Source organism: Canis lupus, chromosome 22, assembly GCF_048164855.1.
Source record: "Canis lupus baileyi chromosome 22, mCanLup2.hap1, whole genome shotgun sequence".
NCBI lineage: Eukaryota > Metazoa > Chordata > Mammalia > Carnivora > Canidae > Canis > Canis lupus.
Window position 1 is genome coordinate 21,739,630 of NC_132859.1, and position 19,022 is coordinate 21,758,651.

Sequence of the window (19,022 nt, forward strand, 5' to 3'; positions counted from 1 at the left end):
TCATCTCTTTGGAGGAGTTGTAGTCAGAAGATCTGCCAACACCCCGTTTTATCATTTTGGACCTTGCTCCCTAGGGTGGGCCTCCAGTTCCCTCCCCTGGCACAGGGTGGGGCTCAGAGACCAGGCCTCCCAGGGAGCACCAAGGACACAGAGTTACTGATGTTTGCAGCCAGAAAAGGAACTTAGGGGTGGCTTAGTCCTCCTCCCTCACTGCCAGGAGTGGAAGGAAGCCCAACGGGCAGGGCAGGAGCAGAGCTGCTGGGGCAGAGACCCGCTTCTCCAAGAGGCAGTAGACCAGTCCAGTTAAGACTGGGTGCTTTAAACCCAGGCATTCCCCATTCCAGCTGCCTCCTAGCCTCATAGCAAGGGCAAGTTCCCTACTATTTTGAGTCCCAGTGTTGTCATAAAAAGAGAGCTGTTGCTTGATGAAATGAGATAGTACCCATTGCTTGGTGGTTATCCTGACTACCAGGCGGCATCCTTAGGGCATTTAGTTAGAGAGCATGTGATGTTCCTAGGCTTCCTTTGGACTTTGCCCCAAAAGGTTTGGACCTAAGATGTTTGAAATTGAGGCTATGAGCTTTTCACGGTTTCTAGATTCTTCCCTTTGTCTGGTCCAGGAGGCTGAGACTGGGAGGGGATTCTGACATAGGGGAGGACGGAAACAGCACATCTTGGGCCCACGGTGAGGCTGTCTGGGCAAGGCTGACAGTGGGCGGCCTCTTGCCTCTCTGCTTTTCCTGGAGCAGGTACAGTCAGGTCTCCTCTGTGGGTGAGTAGGGACAAAGTTTCTGGTCTCACTCGGCCCCTCTGCTCTCTCTGCAGATCAGCAATGCCATCCTCATCATCTTTGTCAGCTACTTTGGCAGCCGGGTGCACCGTCCACGGCTGATTGGCATTGGGGGTCTCCTCCTAGCTTCGGGTGCCTTCATCCTCACCCTCCCACACTTCCTGTCAGAGCCCTACCAGTACACCTTGGCCAGCGTTGGTAAGTGGCCTCAACTCCTGCTTCAAGGGCATAAGGAAAGAATGGGCATCTCACCAAAGTTGGTGGGGATGCTTCTGGGGCAGTGGCTACCACTCCAGGCTATGCTATGTTCTCTTACCAGAAAGTGTCGTTGGCTTTTATTGTTTTGCTTCTCCTCGAAGCATATCTGAAAGTGAAAACGTGTGGAATTATGCAGAGCTTTGGAGCAGCCCTGGCTTGCTGAGGTCGGAGCATGCAGCTGGTGGCTCACCTCCCCCTGTGATTCCCTATAATTCCCTGTGCTTCATGCAAGGAATGATCCAGTGCACACAAGTGGGGATGCCTCCGAGCAGTGCCTGTGATGGGCTTGGCAGAGGGTCAAAAGCATTGCCCACGATGAGATCTGTGGATTTTCTGCATGTTTAATCCTGTGTTTAATACTTCCTGACATTTGTACATTCATCCATCATTCTTTAGGTTACAGTGCACTTAAACTGTGATCTCATTTGATTCTCCTGGACACCTGTGAAAGGAAGAGAAAAGGTCTAAGATGAGAACTTGGCACTCAAAGTTGTCCAGTAACTTTCCCAGGGGCACCAGTCAGTTAGGGAGAAACAGACCCAGGTCTCCTCATTCTTACGCAAATGGTCCTCCTGTAGCACAGAGTCTCTTGTTCTTAGTGACATGCCCTGTGGTAGAGAGAGATGTATGACGATTTTACCTAAGTAATAAACAAGGAATTAAATAACACAATATTGCCTGGTGAGAGTTCCCTTTTCTTTAAAAATTGTTTTATTTTTTAATATGAAAAAATCAAAATATAGCAAAGTAAAGAAAAAATACAACAAACACGTACTGATCATTAAGATATATCTGTTTTCCTTCAGATACTTCTTTTATTTTTCCTTTTCTCTTTAAACAGATTTATTGAGACATAATTCACATACTATATGTGTAGCTTACCCAATTAAGGTGTACAGTGGTTTTGGTATATTAACTTTTGGTTTGTGTGTGTGTGTGTGTGTGTGTGTGTGTTTAAGTAGGCTCCACACTACTTAAGTAGGGATGGAGCCCTACATGGAGCTTGAACTCATAACCCTGAGATCAAGACCTGAGCTGAGATCAAGAGTTGGACACTTAACTCACTGAGCCACTGAGGTGCCCCGATTATGTTATTTTTTTAATGTGGTAAAGTATACATAAAACATAAAAGTTGCCATCTTAACTCATGGAAGTATACAATTCAGTGGCATTCATTATATTCATGATACTGTGCAATTATCACCACTATTTCCAGAATTTTTCCATTAACACCAAGCAGACACTACCCGTTAAGCAATCACTCCCCATTATTCCCTCCCCAGCCTCTGGTTATCTCTAATCTTCCTTCTGTGTCTATAAATTTGCCCATTCTAGATATTTCATTTAAGTGGAATCATACAGTATGTGTCCTTTTGTATCTAGCTTATTTCACATTGCATCATGTTTTCAAAGATCATCCATATTGTAACATGTATCTGAATTTCACTTCTTTGTGGCTGAATAATATACCATTGTATGGATATGGCACATTTTATGTATCCACTCACCTGTTGATGGATACTTGGGTTGCCAGATACCTTTTTTAAAAAAGGAATAAGACAAGGGCATTATGCTAAGTGAGATAAGTCAGTCAGAGAAAGACAAATACCATATGATTTCACTCGTATGTGAAATTTAAGAAACAAAACAGAGTCATAGGGGAAGGGAGGGAAAAATAAAATAAGATGAAATCAGAGAGGGAGGCAAACCATAAAGGACTCTTAGCTCTAGGAAACAAACTAAAGGTTGCTGGAGGAGAGGTGGGTGGGGGGATGGAATAACTGAGTGATGGCATTAAGGAGGGCACTTAATGTAATGAGCACTGGGTGTTTTTTTTTTTTTATTTTTTTTTTAGCACTGGGTGTTACATGCACGTGATGAATCACTAGATTCTACCCCTCAAACTAATAATAAACTGTATGTTGACTAAATTGAATTTAAATAAAGATTTTTTTTTTAAGTTTTTTAAAAAGAAAGAAAGAAGATATTAACTTCCTCTTGGCTCATCACTTCCTCCCTAACAGGAGGTGGCCACTCATCTGTAGTTGGTGTGCTTAATAAGCTCATTGCATATCTGTATACTTTTCTTCCTTCTAGTGTTAGGTCTTATTTCTTTAGTCTTATTTTTTTTTCTTCTACTGGTTTGGAAGTTATACATTCCTAGTTATCCTTATATTGAAACATTTAAAAAATTATTAGAGAACAAAATTGACTTTTTGTTGGGGGTGAAACACAGCTCTATAAATTTGAACACATCTATAGATTTGGATAAACACCACAATCAGGATATAGAACAGTTCCATCACTCCCAACACATCCATCATGCAATTCCTTCATAGTCACACTCTCCCTATCCACCCAACCATTAGCCCATTTCCAACATTATAGTTTTATGGCTCTGAGAATAACACAGAACTGGAAACATAAACGTCTTGAACTGGATTCTTTCCTGCACTATAGGCCTTTGAAATTCACTGAAGTTGTTGCATGTATCTGTAGTTCATTCTTTTTTCTTGCATAGTAGTATTCCATTATATGGACATAACACAGTTGACCCATTCATCCATCAAAAGACATTTGATTTGTAATGATGTGGATGGAACTAGAGGGTATTATGCTAAGTGAAATAAGTCAATCAGAGAAAGACAATTATCATATGATCTCACTCATGTGGAATTTAAGAAAAAAAAACCAGAGGATCATAGGGGAAGGGAGGAAAAAAATAAAATAAGACAAAATCAGAGAGATAAACCATAAAGGACTCTTTTTTAAAGGTTTTATTTATTTATTTGAGAGAGAGAGAGAGGGAAAGAGAGCACAGACAGGGAGATGGAGAAGCAGGCTCCCCGCTGAGCAGGAAGCCTGATGCAAGGCTCAATCCCAGGATCCTGAGATCATGACCTGACCTGAAGGAAAATGCTTAACTGACTGAGCTCCCCAGTTGCCCTCCCATAAGAGACTCTTAACCATAGGAAACAAACTGAGGGTTGCCGGAGGGGAGGGGGGCGGATGGGGTAACTAACTGGGTGATAACATTTAGGAGGGCAATGATACAATGAGCACTGGGTGTTATATAAGGCTGATGAATCACTGACCTCTACCTCTGAAGCCAATAATGTATTATATGTTAATTGAATTTAAATAAAATTTTTAAAATGCCAAAGGAAAGACATTTGAATTGTTTCCAACTTGTACAAAAAACAAGGTTGCTGTAAATATTTGTGTATAGACAGGTTTTTTTGTAAATATAACTTTATGATGTTGAACATCTTTTCATGTGTTTGTCATGCATGTATTCTCCTTGGCAAGGTGTTTGTTCAAGCCTTCTGCCCATTTTGTAATCGGATTGTTTTCTTACTGTTGAATTTGAGAGTTCTTTATAAATTCTGGATACAAATTATTAATTGGATGGAAGGTTTGTAAATATTTTCTCCCAGTCCTTAGCTTATCTTTTACATTCTTTTAAGTGTCATTTGCAAAGCAAAAATTGTTCATTTTAATGAAATATAATTTATAATTCTTTTTTCTTTAACCTATTGTGCTTTTAGTGCACATATAAGAACTGTGCTTAATCCCACATCAGGAAGATTATCTCCTATGTGTGCAGTTCTGTTTTTTGTTTTTTATTCTTAAGTTTTACAGCTTTCCACTTACATTTCGATCTATGATCCATTTGAGTTAATTTTTATAGGACTCTTTTTCTTCTCTTGCATATGGATATTAAATAGTTTTAGCATCATTTGTCAAAAAGACTATCTTTTCTCCATTAAATATTTTTTGTACCATTATTAAAAATCAACTGGTCATACTTGTGTGGGTCTTTTTCTAGACTTTCTATTCTTTTCCATTAGTCTATGTGTCTGTTCTATCACACTGTCATGATTCCTGCAGCTTTACAGTTAAGGCCTAAAACTGGTTACTATGATTCTTCCAACTTTATTCTTTTTCAAATTGTTATATCTATTCTTATTCATTTGCCCTCCCATATAAACTTTATAGTCAGCTTGTCTCTGAAAAAAAATCCTTCTGGAATTTTTATTCGAATTGCATTAAATTCATAGATCAATTTGGGGGCGCCGAACACATTTATTCAGTCTACCAATCCATGAACACAGTATGCCTCACCCTTACCCTTACATTTTAACACTGACCTACAATTTAACAAACTCTAAAGCTGATGAATGTCTCTATTCTTCAACAAAGTAAGGATGCTAGGATGTTTTACTACTCGATGTCCTCTTCCATCTTCCATGTTTTTGTTGACCACTGGCAGGTTCTGCCAGTACCTATTATTATTATAGTCATTGTTAGTTATAAATAAGTTAGCACTTATGCATATTTACCTACAAGTTTGCTTCTTTCTTTGCTTCTTGCATTTCACCTGCTCTTGTTGGTTTAATTTCCTTTTTCCTGAAATACATTCATTAGCATTACTTTCAGGTGGGACCATGGATGAGAAAATCTCTAAAACTATGTCTTAAAATGTAAGTTTTACCCTTGTCCTTGCCTCGTGGCTTGGCTGCAAGCAGGATTTTAGTTATTTCCTCTCAATGCTTTGAAGATACCAGGCCTCTATCTTCTGGCTCCTCTTTCTAGTATTGGGACTTCTACCTCAGTCTCATCATCATTCCTTTCTGAGAATTCCATTTTTTCTCTGTAGTTGACTTTAAGATTTCCTTCTCTTCCTTGAGATCTTACATGTCTACTATAATGGTTTCTAAATATAGGTTAATTTTTACTTATCTGTTTGGAAGTTCAGTATGCTATTTCTTTTGAAGATTAAGGTTTTTCTTTGATTCTGAAAAACTCTCAGCCAAAAATGTTCCCAATATTGCATAGCCCTATTTTCTCCCTTCTTTCTTATAAAAATGCATAATGGCCTCCTTGTCTCCTGTCTTTCATAGTTTTGGGTGCTTTATTCATCCAAGCTGCCTCCTGGGTGATTTCCTCAGGCAGGAAATCTTGCTGCTCACTTTGTCTCCCCCAGCTCTCTCAGTTGGATCCAACTCATACTCTACATTGTACATTTTAATGGCTCTCTATATTTTGCTAATTTCTAAAAGTTATTATGATAGTTTTCCAAATCTGTCTGCCCTATTTTCATGTTTTTGATGGTGTCTTATGATTTCTATTTTTACTTTGGTCTCTTCAATTATCTTAAACATTTATTTATTTTATAGTATTTTTCTGTTTGCTCCCATAACTAAAGTTTGGGGAATGTTAAGCCTCCCATGTTTTGTGTTTGCTTGCTCTTGCTTAGGGTGGATTATTTACTGTATGTTTTACAATGTTTGACTGTGGGATCATTTGCAGTGGGATTTTTTTCCCCTGTAGAAATTTTATGTGATCTGGGTTGAGGATATAGCCTTACAAAGTGGTTTTACATTTGTATTCACTCAGCATCTCAGGAACAACACTGCTTTGGAGATAATTTTGTGATAATTTATTGGCTTGGGATAAACTTGTACATGTTTTAAAGGATGTAAGAAGAGGCAGTGGTTTTGGGATGAGCAGCAATGAGAGGCTCAGTCCACACATGCTCATCCTTGGCCTACTATATTGGAATTGAAGATGTCTGAGAGTCAGTGAGCCACCAAAGACTATACTAAGGGAATAACTGATTCTGATTTTTGTTTACCTGTTTACTGAAATGTCAGGCATTTTGGGAGGGGTCATATGTAGAAGTTAGTTTTAAGAGTTGAAACAGAATGACTAAACAAACTCCAAATTCTTTTTTTTTTAAAGATTTTATTTTTTATTTATTCACAGAGAGAGAGAGAGAGAGAGAGAGAGAGAGAGAGAGGCAGAGTCACAGGCAGAGAGAGAAGCAGGCTCCATGCAGGGAGCCGACGTGGGACTCGATCCCGGTCTCCAGGATCACACCCTGGGCTTCAGGCGGAGCTAAACCACAGGGGCTGCCTGACTAAAGGGGTTCTTAAAAATAGATTTTATTTATTTATTTGAGAGAGAGAGGGAGAGAGCATGAGCGGGAGAGGGGCAGAGGGAGAAGCAGGGTCCCCGCTGAGCAGGGAGCCCCACATGGGACTCAATCCCAGGACCCTGGGATCATGACCTGAGCTGAAGGCAGATGCTTAGCTGGCTGAACCACCCAGGCAACCCAAAGGGATTCATTCCTTTATAGGTTGTGAGACCTCTGGTAGGGAGAGACAGGTGGCTGGAATGGAAAAAGAACAGAGCCAGAGTAGCAGTATCTAATGGTGAAATGTTTGTTGGGTCTGATCATGGGAATCTTTTGCATTGTGGCCTTGTATATGTGTGGACTATGTAGAGACTAAATCCTTCCTCAAGTAGCTCCAGGAGGAAGACAGACCCAAAGCTAGGGGCCCTGCCATGCTCTTTCTCCTCCTCAGTCTAGACAAGGGATTTGAGGCCAGTTCTGAAGGAGAGTTGGGTATTGCTGGCCACCCTCCCAGAGAGCCCTGTGCCAAGTCCACTCCAGACCCAGGGCCCCTGCCCTTCCCCAGCAGCATGAGGACTGGGTTAATGAAATCAGCAAGGGAGCCTGGGGCACTGGGGCCAGGCTGAGGGGAGGGCATCCTGCCAGGCACCACACACTATGGGTCGGTGGGTTGGCTCTCCGCAGCGTGGGCCACATACCAATGGCATTTGCTTCGCACAGAGCAGCCACCACAGAGGGTGGTTAGAGATGGGCGGGCCTCTGAAAATAATCACTCTGCTCCTTGTTAGGGATGGTCCATTGGCTGGGGTTCAGCCCACCACAATCCTCCCTGCTCAGAGGGAAACACTCTGCCATTCCCTCCTCGACCCCGGTGCTCTTAGCCAAACTCCAGTGAGAGGGAACTGAAGGGGACTGGGACAGGGACCACGGCTAGCCTCTCAACCTGCCCGGGGAACTGCAGACCAGGAGAGGAAACTTTTTCGTTGCTGTTGCTCTATCTGTGTAAATTCTATTTGCAACAATGAGGCACAGCAGTCTTTCTTACTCTGGCTGGGGTCAGAGCAGCAGCTGGAAGTGCTCAGGGCTGAGCCACCTTCAGAGCATTTTCCCAGTGCCAGGGGTAGGATGAGGAGGACTTTGGCCCAGGAGCCACATCGGTGGGATCCATCTGGGGCTGTGTGCAGGGTACCAGTACAGCATGGGCATGTGCTATGCTAATATGTGCAAGTAAAAATATCCAGAAAGTCTCACTTCATGGGAAAAGTTTGAAATGCAACTCTATTTCAAGTATATTCCTACGGGAACTTTAGTTTTGAATTATGCAAGGCAATCAGGAACAAATGAATTTTATTAAATGCACCGCCCTGAGTCGTGTTCTGGAGTCAAGCAGTCCTTGGGAATTGAGACTCACAGTGCAGCCTCGGGGCCATCTCCTCCTCAGCTGAGTGTCAGTTCCTCCCTGTATGAAATGGACACTTGCTCACAGGGGTACAAGGGCTGGGAGAATGCATGCTCAGAATTTAGACTGTTAAATGTTGACTTTTATAACTGGAAGTGGTGTGGTGGGGCACCTGGGTGGCTCAGTCAGGTAAGTGTCTGACTTCAGTTCAGGTCATGACCTTGGGGTCCTGGGATTGAGCCCCATGCAGGGTCCACACTCATGGGGAGTCTGGTACTTCCTCTGCCCCTCAGCTCATGCTCACGCATGCTCTCTCTCTCTCTCTCCCAAATAAATAAATAAAATCTTTGAAAAAATATTGGCAGTAGTGGGGACAAGATATGTATTATGCTGGGTAAAGCAGGGTCCCAAATGAGGAAGCACCCTGCTTCCCATAGCAAGTTGAGTCTCACAGCTCTCGGCTGTGGGTTGGGCATCCTGGGGGCATCTAAAGGCAATTTCTTCTTGGTCCTCACTATAGGTGTTCTGCTCCACTCAGGAGCAGGGCTCCTCCCTCAACAGAGTCCCTGCTGCATCCTCCTTATGTGAGTCCATAGGATTTCTCTCAGTTGAAGCATGGGCTGCTCTTCTGCTCCAACAGGAGTTGCAGCAGCCTGGTATGATGGGTAGAGCATGGACTTCAGCATTCAAATGAATCTCAGCCATTTACTTGCCAAGGCCCCTTAAGCAAGCTACTACCTTACTCTTCTAACCCTGTTTCCTTATCTGTAAAATGGGACCCATAATAACTTCACTTTCAGGGTGTTCTGAGGGCAAAATTAACACAATATAGGATAGGTAAAGTGTCTGGCCCATGTTACCTGTCCAGCACATTTTTCTTTGTCTGCCCTTGTGACATTTGAAATCTGTTACTCGTAAGTAATGACCCCCAGACCTATTATATCTTGATTTCGTCCCCTTGGAGCAAAGCTACTCCAGAAATGAACATGGGAAATGAAGAGTAACTGTGTATTTTAGGAAAAAAATAAAGAGGGGCTAAACATTGTGGGAATCATGGAGACCTTTAACAACTAATTGCTAATTTTAAAAAGGCCAGGCAGACATTTATGAATGTTTAGATTTTCTAAATGTCAGAGGGGTCCGGAAATGTGCCGTGGCGCCTTTAGAGAAAAGACTAAGCTACCCAGCCAAGCTTCCAAGACCACTTCTGGAAGGCTCAGAGAGGTTTCAGTAGATGGGAAACAGGCCAACATGACACCAATTCCCTTAGGAGATAAGGGAAGGGTCTTCGGAAACCAATGTCTGGCAGGACTAGGTGTAACCCGTGAATGCTTCTAAGCCAAGGCCAGAGGGAAGTTGGCCCCTACACAGACAATGGATGCGCACAGGCAGGGAGCTTCCTGTAAGATAAGAAGTGGGGGTTGGATTGTATTTTTGAAACAGTTGGGAAAAGAAAGGGAAGAGTCGCTTTCTAGTCATTTATTCATAAATGTGCCAGCTTACCCATGCTCATTCATCCCAAGGGTGTCCCTGGGAAGGAGGGTGTAAGGAGGCATAAGGAGGGGAAGCCTCAAGCTCCTGGGTGACTGGGTCCCTTCCTCAGTGGATAACACACAGGGCCTGGAATCAGCACCCCAACCCCCAGAGCAGAACCCACTCCGCTAAACTGTGGAAGCCATTCAGGGTCCTTCACTGAGAGAACTGCTCATGACAGATAAGCTCAGGGCTGTTCAGTAGTGAACACCCTGCCATGGTGTAAGATGGGTTTGCTCAGAAGTTGTGCAGGGGGACAGGGAAAGTGTGAGTGTGTCTGTGGGGTAATTATGTATAGGTGTATGTGTGAGGGAAGTATTTTATGTGTAGGAAGTTTATGGGGATCCCTGGATAGCTCAGCGGTTTAGTGCCTGCCTTCAGCCCAGGGCATGGCCCCGAAGTCTTGGGATCGAGTCCTGCATCAGGCTCCCTGCACGGAGCCTGCTTCTCCCTCTGCCTGTGTCTCTGCCTCTCTCTCTCTCTCTTTCTCTCTCTCTCAATCTCTCTCTCTCTTCCTGAATGAATGAATAAAATCTTAAAAAAAAAAGAAAAAAAAAGAAAATAGTGGACCGTCAGGCTCTCTTAACATCTGTTTTGTGGGCAAGCCACAGTCTCCCACCTTGACGAGCCTGGAAATGAGACCCCATGTTCTCCTAAGTCTCCAGCTGAAGTCTGAGCAGAGAGACCTGAGCATGGCTCCCCCTTCCAGTCAGGCCCCCAGGGCTTGTTTAGTCATTTCCTCTGTTCAGAAATGAGGCTGGGGTGGCAGCCCTGCTTGGGTCTGGGCGGGGGGCAGGGGGTAGGCAGTGCTAGGCAGCAAGCTGCATCCTGCAAGTTGTGTTCTGCACTCTGCTCCCCTGGGGAGAGTCACTTCTCCAGCATCCCTGGCTGACTGTATGTCTCAGGCATGGTGGGAGGTTCTGGGAGGTGGTGGTGGTGGGGTCTCCTTGGGAGAGTCAGCACACAGGGTGGAAAAGAAAGAGTGGTGACTATTCCACTGGCTTTGGGCACAGTTGGGAGTGAGGGATAGCCCCACAGAAACAGAGTCTGGGTCCTTGTTCCACTGGAGAATATGGTTTGAAGCTCTCCTGTAGGAGGCCTGGGGCTCCCTGAAGATCCCTGGAGAACACGGAGGAACTTTCTACTACTCTTCTTGCCACACCTGGTAGAGCAGAACTGCTGGCTGTGCCCAGACACCTTCTGCGACCCAAAGGTTTGGAATGGGAACCACCAGGCACATTTGGGCAGTGTGCTCCCCACCGGGAGGCAGGAAACCTGCAAGAGCAGTTTCTTTCTCTCGGGGGCAGAGGATTCTTCAGGGTCAAGAACTTGGATTGGCCACCATCCAAGGATGTGAGGCTCAGAGCTAAAGGGAGAAAACTGCAAAGAGAAGTCAGGACCCACGTAATGGTGTTAGGAGATGGGGACTTTGGGAGGTGATTAGGGCACCAGGGTTGTGCCCTCATGAATAGGATCAGAGCCCTTATAAGAGATCAAAGAGCTCCCTCACTCTATTTCTGCCTTGTGAGGACATAAGAAGTCTTCAGTCTGCCACCCAGAAGAGGCTCTCATCAGAACCTCTGTGTGCTGGCTCCCTGATCTCAGACTCCCAGCTTCTAGAACTGTGAGAACATAGATTTCTGTCATTTACAAACATTCAGTCTATGATACTTTGGTATGGTAGCCCAGACCGATTCTATTAGATTAATTCTCCTTGATTGGAGCCCCTCCTTAGAGCCTCATGCCTAATTTTGAGTTTTCAGGTTTGGACTGTCTTATTAACTATTCCTCTCAGCTTTGTCATTTGTGCCATTCACAAATTTTCACCCAAGCCTGTGACAATAGCATTGGGTGGTGTGCAATTAGGGCCACCATCTTCTGGGTCACACTGGCCCCTTGATGCCAGCCCTTGATGTGCTTTGAGCCAGTTCTCCTCAAAGGACTTTCTAGCCACATGTCCGCATCTTGTCTACCAGGATATCATGACAGGCTTTGTCTAAAAGACTTCCTCCGGTCAAGTAACACCATGTTACAACTTCCTGCTGGTCTGCAAGCCGCACTAACAAAGGAAATGAGGTTGGTTTGGCATGACTGGCTCTTAATGAACTCATGTTGGCTCAGCTAATCACCTTTTTTTTTTTTTCAAAGAGCTCCTCATCAGCCTGTTGAATAAATCTGTGAAGAATAAGTTCTGCTTCACTACCAATTGGGGTGTGTGTGTATATTAAGCTCACATCTCTTCCGATATTAAAATTAAATGGCTCTGAACCACCATCCAAGTATATCTTCCTTCACTCCTGTCCACTGAGAAACTATTTTGTTGATGAGCCAAGCCAGGCGATGCCTCCTTCCTTGGCCTGGTGGCAATTCCCCAGGGTTCAGGGGCAAGATGTGAGTGGGGCAAACCCCTTGCTGGCAGTGTAACGTCCAGTGTCGTTTCACCATGCACAGTGCACCTGCCCTCTCACGTCTGGCTCATTGGTCACCTGGCCTCCTCAATACAAGTAGGCATTTTCCCTGGGGCCCCCTCTAGGGTGGGGTGATGGTGTGAGGAGGTGTGTCCAGCCTCAGCCTCAAAACTAGTCTTGCAAACTCAGTCTGAGAGCAGAACACAGGAACACACTCCTTCTACTCCCCTGAGCTCACTCTTTTCTCTCAAAGATATGAACCCTTCTAAGCAGTTCCTTTATTCTAATCCATCCTCTGCTGGTGATCTACACTGATCTTACTTGTCTCTAGTTTCTAGACCCAGTCCCTAAGTTCTTAGAAACCTGGGCTCTATTGCCTATCTCTAGGATTCCACCATCTTCCTTCTCCATTTAAATTTCTCAAAGTTTCTAGCCTCTTTGGATGATGTTTTTATTTGATCACTATGTCCCATGTTATAAGATACTCACTATTTTTAATCCTAATAAGAATATTGTAAGGTAGATATTATTATATCGTTTTGGGATGAAGACATTGAGGTTCTGAGAGGCCCCCAATCAGTGAGCAGTAGAACCGAGATTTGAACTTGATTTATCTGGCTTCAAAATGTGAATTCCTTTCACTACCCCATGATGTGTCTCAGGCTGTCAAACCTAATTCTGTTGGGTTTCTGCTGGTACAGACTCTTTTCTCCTAGTTTCCCAAAATAAAACACATTTTGGGATATGCATATGCCCATAGAAATTATTTTGTAATTCTTTCAAAGAACCAACTCCTGGTTCTGTTGATCTGTTCCACAGTTCTTCTGGTCTCGATTTCGTTGAGTTCTGCTCGAATCTTTATTAACTCCCTTCTTCTCTTGGGTGTAGGATCTATTTGCTGTTTTTTCTCTAGCTCCTTTATGTGTAAGGTTAGCTTTTGTATTTGAGTTCTTTCCGAAATTATTTTGTAAGTGGAGACTTAGTCTAGTTGGAATAGACCACATATTATTAGCGGGACGTTATGGAGTATCAGGGTTTTGTGAACTGCACTGAGAATCCAATCACTTCTGATGTGTGAACAACCTACTTTGCAAACCACTTTGAGATCTCAAATCACGACTGAGTTTGGGACAGTCTGTTCCAAGCCTGCTGGTGGGTGTTGCCAGAGTTTCGGGAAGAACTGTTGAGAAGCTGAATTTAGGAGGATGAGGAAATAGGTCCTTCAGAATGGAACATTCTGAATGAGGTTCCCGGGGTTTGCTGATAGCCTGAGGGTTTGGCACCTTGGCCATGTTTCCAAAAAACTCTCCAGAAGCACCCCCTCCCCAGCCTTTTCCTATTATTCTCTAATGAATTGCTTCTGAGGCTTGGGTCTTGCCTCACTTGACCCTACTCACCCACAAACCATGCCCCCTTCTGAGCAGGGAGGTGTGTGTGGCTTTCAAGGAACGTAACTTGAAGAAGGACTCACTGCTGCCCTTCTGTTCCCTAAAAGACCTCTCTTTCCTCTACCAAAATGATGAGCATGACTAGTCAAAGGAAAGCCCCATTTGCTGTGGCCTTCTTATGTTGCTTGACCCTTCTAGGGTCCTCTCTCAGACCCCGTTTCAGATCTTTGTGTAGAGACCTCTTATACCGTTGGGCCCCCTCCAGCTGGCTTCAGCCTGGCCACACATGGAATGTGTGTCCTTGAACAATGGAGTGGCTAGACCTTAGTTTGCCCAGATTTGCCCTGTCTCTGTAGGTACCCTTCTAAGGAAGTCAACCTTCCTGCCACAAAGTCCTCTATCTTTCTAAACCCACTGAGGGGTCCAGAAATTAGAACTGAATCTCTGAATTTAAACTGTGGAATGAGTCAGAGGGTTGACTCACGTGCAGCTGGGGTGGTGCTGGGGTAGCTGGAGGAGGAGAGAGGTCCCAGCCTGTTTCTGGTTAGCATTTCACAGCCCTGTGAAAACTGGCACAGTCAGACTTCTGGTGTCTTGTGGGAAAAGAATGTGTTCTGATGAGCTTGAGCCTTCCAGAAGTCTGCCTCAGGGAAGATGAGAAACAGACTGACATCCCTCTAATGAACAGACTCCCCTACCTCCTTTTCCCAGGGCCCTCCAAGATGGAGGAAAGAGACCTTGGGTGGGCAGGCACCCTCTGGAGTCTGTGGTGGCTGGACTAAGCAGGCATTTCTCTGACCTTACCACAGGATTTGATACGGTGGGAAGGTCAGAGCTAGCAACATCAGAAGACGAGGTTGATGTGCTTCCATAAGTCAATGGAGAGTAACTGGGTACAGGCCCCTTGCTGAAATGCTTGAGAAATGGGGAGAGGTTGTTCTGTCTCCTTCAGATGGGCCTGAGCTCCTAAAAGAAGCTGAGAAATCCACTCCAGGGAGAAGGGTGGAGTGGGGCAAAGAAAGCCAAGTTCCCCACCTCCCCACTGGTTTTGCCAAAGTCTTCTGATAGAAGGTCTTTTCCTCTCCATCCTTCTAGCCCTTAGACTCACCGATCCCTGTCCTCTAGATTTTTAGCGGAAGATCCTAATGGTCTAACGGTTTAAATTCTAGAAGACTCCACTCTCACCAGAGGAAGCCGGCCATGGCCACCCACTGCAGGAGTCTCAGGTGTGAATTCTTAGGAAGCCTACACTATGTTTGTCTCTGGCATAAACACCTGTGCCCACATCAAGCCAGGGAGCAGCAGGTCCTACCCATTGTTGCACCCTGCTCTTCCTGGCTTCAGGGCTGCCTGCCTCCAGGACAGCCAGGTGCTACATCACTGAGGGCAGTGCTACCTGGTGAAAGAAGCCTTGTCTTCTGCAGGTGAATTTCGTATGAGTCATGGCCTGGGCCAGAGTGGATTTGGCCCCAGTCAGGCCTGGCATAAGGAAAAGAGAGTTCATGAAGAGATCTTGGATCAATTTGGAATGCAGAAGAGCCAAAGAGGAACTCCAGAGACTTGCAGTTGGGGCCAATTTTAAAATACACATTTTAGTAAAGGCAGTTCTTGACACGGAATTGACATTCCAAAAGTTAATAATAACAAATGACCCCCAGAGGGTTTTGCCTCCTGGACATTTCATTAGGTGGAATTTTGTGAGGATTTTTGTGGCACTGGCATACCATGCAATGTGCCATATGAGGATTTAATAAGCTGGTCAACATTTCTATGATCTTCGATGACCATTAAATGTCCCACAAAAAAAATAATTTTACCAACCAAGCCAGCAACAGTGTTCTAATAGATGTGAATGTCGAAAAATAATAAGAGATCAGAGAAATTAAGAACTAGACTCTTAGTGAGCCCTGGGTGGCACAGCGGTTTAGCGCCTGCCCTTGGCCCAGGGCGCGATCCTGGAGACCCGGGATCGAATCCCACGTCGGGCTCCCGGTGCATGGGGCCTGCTTCTCCCTCTGCCTGTGTCTCTGCCTCTCTCTCTCTCTCTATGTGACTATCATAAATAAATAAAAAAATTAAAAAAAAAGAACTAGACTCTTAAAAGAAACACTTACTCTTTAGGCCTTCATCTACCATGTGCCTGTGCTCCAGCAGCTAGCCTGCCCTCGTGTGTCCCACACACGTGCCTCTGGGCTGTGCATCACAGTCTGCAAAGCCGGCCAGCCCTCCCCTTCCCTCGTGCAATGCACCACCTCATCTATTTTGCTATCAAAATACCTCTTTACTGGGTCAATTCCACTCCCTGCACATAGGCCTTGCAATCGGTCTTAATGCTTCCAGTGTGTTCGTTGCACTGCTCCCGTCATGATCTTCAACCCTCCGGGATTTTCCTTAGGATACAATCCAAACCCCTTCCCAGGACACACAAGCCCTCCAGGAGTGGCCATGCCTCACCCTGCTTAGACCTGCATGCTGGTCATACTGAACTTTATTTTGTGCCATTCAGTCCCCCTCCCCCACCAGCCCCTGATAACCACCATTCTACTCTCTTTCTCTCTATGAATTTGTCTATTCTAGTTTCTTCATATAAGTGGAGTCATGCAATGTTTGTACCTTTGTGTCTGGCTTTTTTCGGTTAGCATAATGTCTTCAGGGTTCTTCCATTTTGTATGTAGCAGGTATCAGAATTTCCTTCCTTTTTAAGGCTCAGTAATATTCCATTTTATGTGTCTATCACATTTTGTTTATCCATTCATTTGTTGATGGACATTTGGATTGTTTCCACCTTTTGGCTATTATGAATAGCCCTGCTATGAATGCTGGTGTACAAGTCCTGCTTTAAATTATTTGGGGTGTATACCCAGAAATGTAAATGTTGAATCTTATGGTGGTTGTATTTAAGTTTTTTGAAGGAACTGCCATACCATCTTCCATCATGGCCGCACCATTTTGCATTCCTTCCAGCAATGTACAAAGGGCTCTAACTTTTTCTTCGTCTTATACAAACAACACTTGATGTTTTCTGTTTGTTGTCATTGTTATTGATAATAGCCATCCTGACGAATGTGAAAGGATATCTCATTGTGGTTAGGATTGGAACAATACTGTGGTTGCTTCTTCAATGAACTGTGGCACTGAAGTTTGTGAAGGCAACACTCATGCCTTTGTCTCTGTCACCTCCCTGTCCCCTACCCCAGCAGAGTGCCTGCCCACAGTCACTATTGGCCAAATAACTGACCAACTGAGGATGAATAAAATTTGGTCCAGGAGGTTTTTCAGGACTCAGCATCCAAGTTTTCCCCTGTCTGGATGACCTTAACAAGAAGACACCTTATCCTTCCTTGGTGTTCCTGGGACAGGCCTCCTGTTCATTCCATGGGGGAGTTCTGTAGGCCAGGAGTTTTCAAATGTGCCCTATACAAACATCAGTGTAGAGGACAGGTAGGGGTGGGACTAGGGGGACCAAGCATGTGTGCCTGGGGAAGAGAGAGAGCAATGAGGAGGGCAGACCCTTACCCCACCATCCAGGGCAGGCTGGGGCACAGTTGAGCATGAGGGGCAAATCTGGTCCACAGCCCTCATATTTCCTCTCTTTGGGGCTTTGAGGCCAACATAGATCAGTGCTTTACCCTCTCTGGCAGTACCCCAAATGAGAATTAAAGGGAATTATGTTAGTGTGAAATGACAATCTCATAGAGCAAGATCAGTGATGTTAGTGGTGTCCATTGGCTTGGACAAGGTATGAGAAAAAGGGATCTTCTGGAAGGGACCCCTCAAGAGCTCTTGAGGCCTTGGAGAGCTGACAGTGCTGATTGGTTAGTGTGGGCCAAGTTAAAAACAATGGCATGGAAGTGGCAGTCACAGGCAGCATGGTGCTCACAGCATGCTGGGAGTCTCTGGGACCCTCCCAGAAAGGAGGGATTGAACTTGAAGGTCTCAAGTCCTTTCCAGCTCCCCAGATTGTAGGATTCTTGGTTGCTGCCCACATTCAGTAAGGACATTAAATGCCTTTGTGTGACACAGTGCCAGGCTTCTCCAGGAATCAGGTTCCAGGGGTCATGACACAGGAGGGATGCATCCCAAGTGGGGATGACACTATCCTCTGTGTCTTCTGTGAGCCTTTGTTCTGCTAAAGAGAACCACACCCCAGGGACCCCAAGTCCGAGGCTGAGCACAGAGCGTTTCAGTCCAGCAGGCCTGGATTTTGATCCTGGATCCCCCTTTTTCAACTGAGCAACCCTTTCCTCTGGGAATGCCGGTATCAACCTCCATGATCAGCTCCCTGCCTGTACTCACAGAGGACAAAGAATGGATAGCCATGGGTGGAAGATTCCTCTCACCCAAGAAGGGCTGCTCCTGGAACAGGGAGCCCACACTCTGACCTTTGTGTCTACAGTCACTTCCCAAAGGCCTGAGAGAAAGGCCAGATTTGGAGGCCAGCTGGTGGAACTAGAAGACCAGGTGGTGGTTACTGGCGTGCTCTCTCATTACAGGGAACAGCAGCCACTTCCAAGCTGAGCTCTGTCAGAAGCACTGGCAGGACCTTCCCCCCAGTAAGTGCCATAGCACCACCCAGGACTCCCGGAAGGAGACCAGCAGCATGTGGGGTCTCATGGTGGTCGCCCAGCTGCTGGCAGGCGTCGGGACGGTGCCCATTCAGCCATTCGGAATCTCCTACGTGGATGACTTCTCTGAGCCCAACAACTCACCCCTGTACATCTGTGAGTCACAGGCTTGAGGAGGGCTACGGGGATGTGGCCGCATCCTGAAGTGGCACTCGCTCAGGTTTGGGGGGAAGACATGTGGTTTGAATGCCAGCTCTATTACCTAGCAACTGTGTGATCCTGGGCAGGTGACTGGACCCCAGGGCCCCAGGTTCCTCTCCTGCAGAGCGGTATCTGCATTGGGCAGCTGTGGGATTACATAAGTAATGTATGTAACCACTTAGGCCCGCACTGGGCATGGGGGAGCTCCTTTAACAGCCCCTGAAAATGCTGCTGTCCAATCCTCCAGGTATAGGCCGGGGTACACATGTCTTCCCAAACTGTCCACTTAGGCCTCAAAGAAGCACAAGCAAAGCAGATAACAAATGACCATCTCACTGCCCCCATCCTTCCCTTAAAACAAGCCGCAATGAGCATTCTTGAGGCCCACGCCTCCAACAAGACAGAGCACACCCACTGGCTCCATGGCCCCACAGCTCCTGCCAGGGTTCCCAGCATTGTACTTGCAGGGAGCTTCGCCCACCAGCACACCCAGCAGGAATCGTTAAATGCTGGGGAGGCTTTCCCTCCTGGCAAGTGGGTCTCTTTGGTAGCTGGCTGGA

At 45.5% G+C, this 19,022-nt stretch overlaps 1 protein-coding gene across 2 annotated transcripts in view; it reads left to right on the top strand.

Annotated features, from left to right (window-relative positions):
* SLCO2A1 (solute carrier organic anion transporter family member 2A1) overlaps positions 1-19,022 on the top strand; it is an 80,641-nt gene that overhangs the window by 41,496 nt on the left and 20,123 nt on the right. For both annotated transcript variants that reach the window (XM_072792679.1, XM_072792678.1), the window contains exons 3-4: positions 826-988; positions 18,190-18,417. In XM_072792679.1, coding sequence (XP_072648780.1) covers positions 826-988; positions 18,190-18,417 — 391 coding nt within the window. The remainder of the gene's footprint in view (positions 1-825; positions 989-18,189; positions 18,418-19,022) is intronic.